General features: G+C 44.2%; 1 protein-coding gene across 2 annotated transcripts in view; it reads left to right on the forward strand.

The window, feature by feature from the left end:
• The window catches only part of LOC142576583 (focadhesin), a 429,785-nt gene that overhangs the window by 165,737 nt on the left and 251,712 nt on the right, over positions 1–12,336 (forward strand). For both annotated transcript variants that reach the window (XM_075686768.1, XM_075686769.1), the window contains exons 14-15: positions 2,422–2,480; positions 7,825–8,041. In XM_075686768.1, coding sequence (XP_075542883.1) covers positions 2,422–2,480; positions 7,825–8,041 — 276 coding nt within the window. The remainder of the gene's footprint in view (positions 1–2,421; positions 2,481–7,824; positions 8,042–12,336) is intronic.

Genomic DNA, 12,336 nt, shown 5'->3' on the forward strand with positions numbered 1-12,336 from the left:
CAGGTGTGGCGAGCGCGAGCCAGCATTAAGGCAAACAAAGGAGAAGAAGTTGTTTTTGGGTCGGCCATTTTCTCAGCTAGCGCTCGTCTCTGCCAGTGCAGTACTTCTTGTCATAAAGACGTTCTGTAGCACGTGACAATATTGCAAGCTCTTGAAGAAAAAATGACGGCGGGTGCAGTCATAGTTTCAAAATGGCAGTTAATCAGAACAGGCTGGGCGATGTTTTGAAGGGGCTGCAATGCTACATTTGTTTCTTTCGATGAAAATTTTAGCATAAGTTTGCAGTTAGATGTGGAAGAGTGCCAGGAACAAAAATGAATGGTTGAAAATCCTATTTTTGGACCAAAGTGTGTCCAATCGTAACTGCCGGCACCAGCTACAGAGTCAAATTCAAATTCTTTATTTATTCTTGAAAACACAATAAAAGTGTGTCCAGTACTGTTTGGACCCGTAGCCATAGGCTAGTTATGGGTCCAAGAAATAAAATTCTATAATGCAGACACTTCGTCACAAGCACAATAAAATCTTGGAAGAGCGAAGAGGGGGATATATACATAATACAAATGACAAAAAGAAAGCATAACAAGGAATAGTCACTTCAATGCAAAAACATCGTGCATGTTATATTACAATAATAAATGGGATGGGAACAGCAGAAAGATGTCTTTTAACACGTTTAATGCATGCGCTGAAAGAATTTTTTAGCTGTAAGTGCAAAATTTTTAGTGTAACTTTTATTTCTTGTGGAAGAGTATTTCATATCTGAACACCAATGAAAGAGAGCCGTCGTTCTCCGTAAACGTTGTGCGTGGGCGGTAGATTAAAGTTGCCTAATAATACATTTCTGGTAGTACGCGATGATGTATGGAAGAGGGAGATGTGGAAGGGGTGGTTGTTTCTTACAATACTGTTTACGACAGTTGCTGTTTTTAGGAGACGTAGTGAATCGAAAGGTAATATCCGTAGGTTGTGGAATAATGGTTTGCTGGGGTGATCCTACTTAGATTGTGTTATGATTCGTAATGATCGTTTCTGCAATTTTCTGATTGGCTGGAGATAACTATTGTAGGTCCATCCCCATGATTCCACACAGTATGAGAGATGAATGTGGATAAAGGAGAAATATAAAATACGTAATGTACTTGTGTCAAAAAAGTCACGCGCTTGAAGCAGTTTATAGCAATCCGATGCCACCTTTGCCCCTATGCTAATAAATGGTTTTGCCAATGCAAGTGTCTATCAAAGATTACGCCAAGATATTTAAAACACGGAGTATATTCTAGTAGAGAGTTGTCAATACTAATGTTTACAGAGTTGGAATCTACTTGTTTTCTACGGGAGTGAAATATAGTACATTTTGTTTTCTTGACATTTACAGTAAGCTTGTTGGCTGAAAACCATTTAGAAACGTTTGTCAAATCTACGTTTGCTTTGGAATGTATTTCCTCTATGCTATTGCCTGTAATTATTATAGCAGTGTAATCTGCATACATCAGCATTTCTCCGAATTTTAAGACACGTGGAAGGTCGGAAACGTATATAGAAAAAAGCATGGGTCCCAAAACAGACCCTTGGGGCACGCCTGTATGAATACATTCTGGTGACGATGAGACATTATTTATGACAACTATCTGATGACGTTCATTGAAGTAACTAGAAAACAAATAGAAAATCCGTTCCCGAAAACCATAGTGCTTTAGCTTGTACAAACGGATGGAATGGTTGACCGTGTCGAAAGCCTTTTTTAAATAGAGAAAGACGACAGCTACAAGTTTGTTGTCATTTAAAGCACAGTTTATAATGTGGACTAAAGACTGCACCGCTGATGAGGTTGAATGGCTTGGCCGAAAACCATGTTGCTGGGGGCAAATTATGTTGTATTTGTGTGCAAAACTATTGATTCGATTTGCAAGGATTTTCTCGAAAAGTATATTAATGTCGCTGAGCACGGATATTGGTCGATAACTAGAAGGGCTTGAGTGATCGCCATCCTTAGTCATTCATTTTTTCGCATTTTGAACGACCAGCAAAAGAAGAGGGGGGAAAAAGCACAAGAAGGAAATTCAGGTTTTAGAAATGTGTGCCTTCTATGTTTCTGTCCAATTTGTGCTATTTGCAATAATTTATCATATTCGTGTTTGTTATATTAAGGTTCGACTGTATCTTTATTTACCTCTCCTTGAATGCAGGACTGTGAAGAGTCCTTGTAGGAAAATGATTTACAGTCAAAATAATTGTGCAGTGGGAGAGGCAGAAGTGCATGCAATTGTTGTTTGGAACCCTTGAAGATGAGGTGAGAGCAGGTGTAATGCAGGCTTGCATTTTATTATGACTAAAAATGGCACTGCAGTATCTTTGGAAAAGGGTTGTACCCCTTTTTCACATCACATGTGGCCTTAGCATGTGCTTGTTGCTCTGCAGGTGGTGAATGTGAAGACAACACTCTCCTCAATTGTGCCCAAACTGTGGAAAGACAATCGGTATGTCCTCCTTTCCTTGACTGTGACATACTGTGTGCTCAAGGTAAGTACAGCCAAACCCAAGTACACTGATAGGGACATGCTTGATGATTTGTACAGTTTGGTGGCACCACCACTTGCCCCTAGACGTATAAGGACAGATGAAATTTCAAATGCCATTTACTAATTTGGATTCTGCCTGCACAATTGCAGATATATTCTGCCACCGAGCTAAGCAGAAAGAGCAATGTGTCGTTTTGATAAGTCACCAAAGCTGCCTCAAAACAGAAGTTAGCAAAGCCTATAGCCTATCCCGGGTGCAAGCCTAAGGCTATCATGCTTAAGCCTAAACCATGGGGCGAACCATGCCACTGATTTGTAAAAGCTACATTGCAGTTTGTCGTAAGCATTTGTTGTGTCTAGCGTTTGTTCCTTTATACATGATATAGCTGTAGTGTACCACACTAAGCATAGATGGCGCCAGGGCACCTATGTTGGTTTGTTGAAATAGAGCGAGTTCCTGGGCAGGAGCAGTCAGTCTACCACTGGATGTGATTGGTGTCTGTTGGTGTCCTGGGGCAGTGCTGTCGGCGTGCCATTCCTTCAGCAGACCCGCTCGGCTGCCCCCAACAATAGCGACATGGTCCCAGATGGCTTCACTGACTGCTATATAAAATTTTTGTCATTAAGAATCATCAAGCAGCTTTAGGAGGCCTGCACCACCTTTGACGTCTATGCTAAGAAATAATTAAGTGGTAGTGAACCGGAAGAATAGCCACTAGTGAACAGCGCAGCACAATGACTGCTGCAAAGACAGCCATGATCATTGTGCTGTCAGACCTTGGTTGACCTCTGCTTATGTTGCCAGGGCATGGATATTTAGTGCCTGCATTAACCATACTTTCCTCTGTCTATAGCGACAGCATGGCAATAGTCGAAATGTAGACTGACCAGGTGGCATACGAGCACACGTGTACAGGAATGTGTCGACAACTCCGCTCAGGTGGCTTAGTGGCTATGGCATTGTGCTGCTAAGGAAGCAGCCGTGGGTTCCATTCCCTGCCATTGTGTCTGCATTTTAAAGCGAGTAATTCGATTTAGGTGCGGGGGACTTAAAAAACCCTAGGCGGTCAGAATTAATCCGCAGTCCCTTACTGCAGCGTGCCTCATAATCATATCATGGTTTTGGCATGTAAAACCTCGGAATGTTAATTTTCATATAATTTTTAATGTGCTGACAACCTTATTTAGCCACTTGTGGAACAAAGTCAGTTGTGCAGGCAAATTTAGTTACACTTTGAGAGAGTGTAGTGCTAGACAAGAAAGTCTTAGAATTGACAGCAATCTTGGTCGGTAAATCAGTTGGCAAGTTATATATTTGTTAATTTATTTGGTCTTTGTTAAATGACATTATGATTGCCACGGGCAAAACCAGGACATTATTGTATTCAATACCTATTCGATGTGCCGCACGTTTGGAGGTGCAGAGAATGGCAAAGAGCTGGTGCTTGAAGAAAAGAGGTGACTTTCTTGGCAACGGTAGGATGGCATTACCACAAGCAGGATTAGTTACTACACTTTGAAATCACACACACAAAATAAGTGGTTTGAGTAGTAATGCTGCCCTTGCACTAAGTATGTACCTTATTTTTGAGGTGCCGCTATCGAGGCTATACATTTTGATGGACACGCTTGCTGGAGAGTGTATTGTACAGCAAAGCATCCTTAAGCCTTTCCATCTGACATCCTGTCAGTGGCACGAACGGTAAGGTGCACTCGCTCGAAGGGCCACTAAATGTGCCCATCTGATACGGGTCCCTAATTTCTACCGAAGCTGATGTTTTGGACTTCCACTCACAGTAAAGCCTCGTTGATATGACCCCATTACATATGATTCCCCGACATCACCGTTGGCAATTGAGAACACAAAAAGTGATTGAAAGTGTAAGGAAGATGACGAACGTGCGCACAGAGTCAGCAGCATCGGCAGCATCAAACGCGCAGCAGAGGCACAAGCTCGGGAACTGCTCGGTACATCCCAGGACCGGCGGTCACTACGAACCCCAATAAATCTCCTTTATAAGTGGTGGAGGTGCGGGGTAACGTTCCATTCTACCATCCTGGAACTCCGTTCTCGGACGCTACCCTCTGCCATGCCGGACGCCGACCAGCAGACTCTTCCATCGCCACCTGCCCCTTGCGCTGGCACCGTTCGCCAGCGGGAGCCTCCCATCTTCAGCGGAACTGGCGACAACGACGTTGAAGAGTGGCTGTCGTCCTACGAACGAGTGAGCGTTCACAACAAATGGAATGACTCGGACAAGCTGGCTTACGTATCATTCTACCTCGCGGGCGTGGCCAGTCTCTGGTTCAGAAATTATGAAAGCGATATCCGAACGTGGTCGGCGCTCAAGACGTCGATTACAGAAGTATTTGACCGACACGCCGTCAGGAAATTCCGAGCAGCGTTTGCGTACACGTGCACAGGACATGGGTGAGACATTCACCAGCTATATAGAGGACGTTCTCGATTTGTGCAGGCGTGTGAATGCTGCCATGACGGAAGCGGAAAAGATCAAGCACGTCATGAAGGGAATCGACGATGATGCGTTCCAAATGCTTCTGGCCAAGGACCCGCGCACTGTTGGCGACGTCATCAGCTTGTACCAAAGCTATGATGAATTGCGTAAGCAGCGAGCTCTGACAAGGCGACATCCCACACCAAATGCGGCACCACTCTGCAGCCTTACCACCGGCCCAGAACAAGCCTCCCTGATAACACAAATCAAGGATTTCGTCCGCGAAGAAGTCGCATGACAGCTATCTCTGGTGTTCGTCACTCAGGAGTCTGCCAGCACTTTGCATATTTAGCGCCAGCGAACAAGGACAGAAGGAAAACGACACCACAATGCGTTAACTTTGATAACTTTATTTTCAGGAAACAACCACCTATTTAACCTATGCACAGTGGAGACAGGAAGGTGCCTTAATGACTGGTTACGAGAACATAGTCTAAACGTGAGAAATAAGCAATATGGTCATCTGTCAACACACTGTTAGGAATGTGGCTGTGTGCCGGTGTATGGGTCCTGCTACGTTCTTGCGAAGCAGACAGATAAAGATGTGTGAGAGATTGTGGAGGCTGGGGCTATCTGTCAGAATAGTGATATGTGCGTTAGTGCCCCTTCAGTCGACTTGTTAGATAAGGAGACGACCTTTTAAGGGGCAAAAAATTTGGGTGACGTGGTGCCACTGTACATGGGTTAAATAGGCGGTTGTTTCCTGAAAATAAAGTTGAAGTTAGCGCATTGTAGTGTCGTCTTCCTTCTGTCCTTGTTCGCTGCCGCTAAATATGCTTTCAATGTCATTTTACTAACACGCCCGACAAATGGCAGTACAAAAGTTACTCAATAAAGTTGCACTTCACATTTATCGGTTCATACCTTCCTGCAAAACACTATCTTTCAGCAGCAACTTTCAGTACATCGTCAAATTGTGACCATACGATATGTTTTGTAGCCGCTAGAGCCCATGTAAAAGGAAGAGGCACGAGGCGCACACTATCAAAAACTGTGGCTACCTGCCACAGCAGCTTCTCCACAGCGCTCGCCTGCCCATCTCGCCTGAAAATGCTGGTGTACACTGGGTTTTCTATTACGGCATCAGCAAATCTCCTCCCAAGTCGTTGCAAGCCGCATTCACAGCTATCGCTGCCAACCCTATGCAAAATTCAAGGGGCGCTTAGTTATCCCTACATGGATGAATGCGAAAGAATTGTGACCACCGTGCGATGCTTAGACATTACGCCACAACGCAAGGTTGTGGGTTCGACTCCCACCAAAGGTTGAGGGTTTGTAGCCTTTTTGTACGATTGTGTGGTCATACCGCTAACGCCAGATTTTCTGCCTCATGAGCCATTTAATGCTTTCACATTAACAACCATCTCAACCTATCTGTTCACATTGTGTGGGGCATAGCGCAGTTGGAAGCATACTGTATGCTTTTAATAGGCAATAATAGGTTTCCCGCTGTAGGCTTCTTGAAGTGAGCATCGTGTGTCACTCTGGCGGCTATGTAGGCATCGTATTCTGCCATCACCCACCAGCTCGATCTTGTTTTGGTTACCCTTCACCTCTCACAACACAGCGTTGTGTTCTCGCTTTTATATTGAAAGTCTTGAGAGAAGGAGAGAACCGACGTGCAACAGACGGCCGCAGATGGAAAGAGCAAAGCTGCGCGGTGATGATCGTTGCCAAAGTGCTTCCGCGCACTAGCATTCTCCCCATCCACAATGGCGCGGAGTTCGAATTATCAGTGGCGCTACGGATTTCAGTGTGAATTAGCGGGATGCGTTGCATATTGCTTTCAATACATTGTTGGATGGACCACGGTGGCTACTTCGAGTTATTCGAAATTTCGAATGAACAAGTTGTGAATGAATGAGCTTTTACTGTAGTTCAATAGTGTAGTGGTGCCAAGTGCAGAAGGAGCGCAAGAATGCGCCGGTAGCTTGACAAACACGCTCCATCCAAAAGGAACGGGTTGCCGAACAGGTGAACTTCACATGCACTGCCGGCCTCGCTCGCTTTGGTGGTGTGTTTGGCAGATGACGCATGCATTTGGCGCGTCTGGCATGCCATTAGCTTGTTTCTAGGCAACACAAGAAAAATGAGCCACACAGTATAAGTTCATTTATACACAAAACTTTTTTGTTTTTAGTGGGAAAGAGTGAAAAAAAATCAAAACATTGTAAGTTCATTCACATTCTTCTTTGTTTTTTTCCAATGCTTGCGTCAGCTGACGGATAGCGTGAACACTAGGCGTGAGGCGTTTCCTGCTGCCACTTTTCACCAAGTTTCCCCTCTTGTTGAATTTCTCTCTTTATGTATGGGCTATGATGGAACCTCTACTGAGTACTCTTGATTGGGTTTGACCATTTGGTGTTCTTGAACAGCACACTAGTGCAGAGTACGCCAGTGCTTTTCTATAGCACACGGGAATCCAATCCGCAACCATGACGTTGTGGGTTTGATTCTCGTTCAGCAGCAAAATTGCACAGCCATTGCGGAGGGTAAAGTAGTTGCGAATGGGGTTACTTTTTCTATAAGATTTTACATGGGCACATGTGATACCTGTAGATAAATGTTGTCTTTCTGCAAAATAAGAAAATAATTGTTGGTGCTACTTGTGTCTTTTTTGTATTTTGTATGTCTTTTCTGGCAGTATTATTTCTGACAGTGAAGACTGTCTGTTTGGCATTCATTTTAAACTTTCGTTGTTGCTGCCAGTGAGCACCCTCACCGACATGGTCAAGTGTTAGCCATGTGCAGTTGTGATAGAGCACCCCCGTGTATCACCCTCGCAGGCCGCTGGTGGTGCGTGCTGTGTGTGAACTGATGTCCGTGGTGCCCATGGTGTCAGTGCCTACAGTGGAGTACGAACGCTACGAACAGGACACTGCAGGTCGCCTCTGGCGACTGGCCATGGCCTCAGAGGCCGTCGCAGTGGTGCGGGGAGGGGCCTTCCGTGCCCTCGCAGCATTCCCAGCGAGCTGCCACTCACTCAAGCACCTGCCTGCCGAGGTAAGACCAAACGAGTAAGCTAACCGTATCTAACCTTTACAAAGGACCTCTGAACGTGTCTCAGGTGCATCAGTCGCCTCGGCAAGGCATCAGGGTAAGAGGGTGGGGAGAGGGTGATTCGCTCTGACTAATTTAGCCACACTGCGCAGCTGTAGCATCCTTGCAGTGTTACTGCAGGTCAGGTCAGGTCAGTTTATTTCCTTAAAGGCCCCTTTATCGTGGGTGTTACATAACAGGTGGAGTACAAATAACGAGCGATTTCATAACAGAACTTTGATACACCACAAAAATTGGGTACATTAAAAAAAGAAGGGGACGGGGGTGGCAATGTGTTAATGTGCTGTTCTTGCATTAATTTTCAGTATTAAACTGCAGCGATAATGCTCTCCTGGATGAAGGCCCATTGAAGGTTGGCACTGCGCAGTCACTGCAGCTCACTGTAGCTTTTAGAGAAAACAAAACTGACCCACTGACATGTCTACCAGACACTGTGGGTCTGCCCTGTGCATGGCGTCATTTTTGTCCACAGCACTGCTGGCTTACTGCCATCCCAGCGGCTGCTTGTTTTTGTTGCAGTGGTACGTTATGTATTGCACACATTCTCTACAGCACTAGAGGGTTGATAATTTGGTCAGCCATGCAAGTTTGATTCCAAAATATATGAAAAACCGCAGTTCTGTTGGTGCAATCACACTCGCAATAGCGCTGAATTTTCTGTTTTCGTAATTAGGGACATCCTCATGCTGGCAAGTTGTGGACTGTTTGTCAATCTGAATTATTCATTATTTAACTGTAATGGGATTACTATCTATTTGTCATCGGTAAGAATGTAGCGGCTATGGCAGCTGTAGAACTGCTTGTGGTGAATTGCAGGGGCACTTTTTTTTAATAATGATGGGTTGTTTATGTGAACAATGCATTGCTTTTAGTTGTGTGTGAATGTCCGAAAACTTCAGAACAAAAATAAAACAATCCCCTATTTGATTCTGTGTTTGAAGCAAATAATTGGTATTTGTGAATGTACATTTTTTAATAGTTATGAATAGTTTAGATCCTCAGGTTCACACAGTCACACATAAAATTGGACCAAAAGTGTGATAAATTTTATTCCTGTGACCACAATAGACTTAACACACACATAGAGAAACTTGGGCGAGGCATGCTGTATATTGATTGGGCAGCCAAACATTTTTTTGTATACCGCTATCTTTTCACTCTCTGAAGAATATAACCTAACCTAATTTATACCTAACCTATACCTAGCCCAGGCCAACCGAGCCCAACCTAACCTAGCCCAGTTTAACTGAACCTGCCCGAACTTAACCTAACTTCTAACTTAATAACCTTACTCAGTGGTTCTCAGCCATGGTTGTGTCGGGGACCCCTTGTGGGCTAGTGCAACTGATGCGAGACCTTTTGCAGTGAGGAAAGGGGGTATACATTAACACAACATGCGGTGTGAAACAGGTGCCTTTTATTGCTCCTTGGCAAAGAATGGTCAAACAAAAGTGCCAAGAAAATTCAATCTGGACAGCTTGTCCAAATTGAATGGTGCGATCACGCTTAAGCAGAGTTGCATATCTGCAGCCACATTCAACCTGTGTTTGTATTTGCCTATGAAGTATGCAAACCTGGAAAAGGCACACTCCCATGCACATGTCGTAGAAAACTGCAACAAATGCTTTAAAGCCATCTCAAGGAGTGGCCACCCAGAATGCCTTAAGGCTTGCTGTGGTCACACCTGCAATTTTTTTTCTCTCTCTTCTGCAGGCGTGGGTCTCCTGAACCCCCATTTGAAAACAACTGACCTAACTTAACCTCTAAATGTGCCTCAGGTGCATCAGCTGGCGGGGAGTTTTGGCTAGTGGTGTGTGTGCCCTATTATGAAACTGCAGCAATAAGGATGAAGCCACCGCATACTTTGAAGCCAAATTATTTAGAATGCAGAAACACTCAATGGGCATTCACACCATTGTTGCTGCCGCCGTTGAAATCGTTACCACCGAGCTGAAAGCTGCCCTGAGTTTATGGAAGAGTTTCGCACCAGGAGCTGACAGAATCGTGTTTGACATGATTAAAAACCTACACACCGACACACAGATGGAACTTCTGGCACTTTTCAACTCTATTTGGGCTGCTGGATACTTTCCATCCTTATAGAAAGAAGCTATCATAGCACCAGTCTTTAAAACAGGGTAACCTCCATCCGACATTTCAAGTTACCATCCAATAGCACTTACAAGTTGCTTATGCAAACTCTTTGAGAAAATGATAAATCGTTGTCTTTTACATTTCCTTGAATCGAGCAAAATGCCTGACCTTATCACTGCAGCTTCAGGGAGGGCTGGTCGACTACAGGCCATCTTGTGCACATTGAAGCAAGCATTCGCGATGCCTTTATTCATAAGCAGTCCTTTCTTTCTGTTTTCGTAGACATGGAAAAGGCATATGATACAACTTGGCAATAAGGCATTTTACGAGACCTCTCAGAAATGGGTATTCGAGGCAATATGCTTAATGTAATTGAAAGTTATTTGTCACACCATACATTTCGTGTTAGGGTTGGCAGTGCTCTAACCAGGCCATTTACAAAGGAAACTGGGGTGCCGCAAGGTGGTGTATTAAGCTGTACCCTTTTTATCATCAAAATGAATTACTTGCACTTATTTATACTGCAGAGTATGTTTTATTCGGTATACGTAGATTGCATACAATTAAGTTTCAAGTCATGTAACCTTGCTATTTGTTAGCGACATGTTCAGCATGGCTTGAACAAAATATCTAAATGGGCAGAAGAAAACGGCTTTGAACTGAACCCTTATTTCATGTGTTCTTTTCACATGAAAATGAGGCTTATTTGCAGAGCCCAATATAGAACTACATAGCCGGCCCATACCAGTTGCCAGACCACACAAACTTTTAGTCGTCACATTAGACTCAAAACTAACCTTCATTCCACAAATAAAACACCTGGAAGAGAAATGTCTAAAAACAAATTACCTTCTTAAAATTTTATTGTGTACAACATGGGGCAGCGACAGGAAGTGTCCGATGAACTTGTACAAGTCTTATACGTACATGCTTTGACTATGGGGCCATAGCTTATCAATCTGCCAGTCCTGTACCTTATCAATCTGATCCTGTACATCACCTATGTATGCGTCTGGCGATCGGTGCCTTCAGGACAAGTTCTTTCGAGAGTCTACACATTGAAGCGAATGAGTGGTTGCTTCATCTTCAAAGGTCATACTCTAGTTTCATGTACTTTCTGAAAGTTAACACAAACCGCGACCATTCCTCTTAAGTAGCCATAAATGATGCAACATGTGCCACGCTGTTTAATAACCGACAAGCAGCCAGAGAACCCTTATGTTTGTGCGTAAGAAAGCTTTCTGAAGAAATGGGTGTTCTAGTTCTCGAACATAACCTGATGCTCCCAGCGAAGCCATTGCCGCCATGCCAGTGGCAGCTTGTAGAATGCGATACGTCATTCGTAAAGGTGAGAAAACATGCTCCAGAGGCACATATTCGAATGCGTTTCATAGAACTTCAATCTAAGTACTTGTGCGTAGAGTTTTACACTGGCGCTTCTAAGTCACATGCCGGTGTGTTTTATGCGGCAATCGGACCATCCTTCTCTGAATCGGATGCCTTGCACCCTGAAATAAGTATCTTTACTGCGGAGGCCTATGCACTATTGTCGGCTGTAAAACACATCAGGAAAATAAAACTTAAAAAAATAATTATATTTGCAGACTCACTCAGCGTTGTAAAAGCCTTAATGTCACTGTGTAAACACAGAAACCGTGTACAGTCGAACCTCGATATATTGAACAGTGTGGTGATCGCGAAAAAGTTCGGTATAATCAGAATTTGATATAGAATATCACGAAAAAAGTGCATCAAGAACTTCTGCAAATCAGGCAATGATTCAAGGGCGCAATCGGGGATCATTGTTCGGAGCGCGTGTTCGGTTGCCTAGGCCATGCCGACTTCATTTACCGGGAGCATGCAGTCCATTGCGCCGCATGCAATTAGCCTAGGTGACGCCTCCTCTAACTATAGGCGGCATTGGCCTAGGCTGCACGATGTCGGCGCATGGCGCAACTGAACGTGCGCTCCAAACAACTTTCCCTGATCGCACCCGCATCGCGGTGCAGTAAATACTCACTCGAAGCTTCACACAAAGTATTTATTTTTTTTTACTAGAAGTGCTGCAGCAGTGTAGCCTGCTTCTTATTGGCAGCCGCGTGCTTAAACACAGAGTCCTCAACATAGTCTAAACGATCCACAAG

Source organism: Dermacentor variabilis, chromosome 3 (genome assembly GCF_050947875.1).
Source record: "Dermacentor variabilis isolate Ectoservices chromosome 3, ASM5094787v1, whole genome shotgun sequence".
NCBI classification, from domain to species: domain Eukaryota; kingdom Metazoa; phylum Arthropoda; class Arachnida; order Ixodida; family Ixodidae; genus Dermacentor; species Dermacentor variabilis.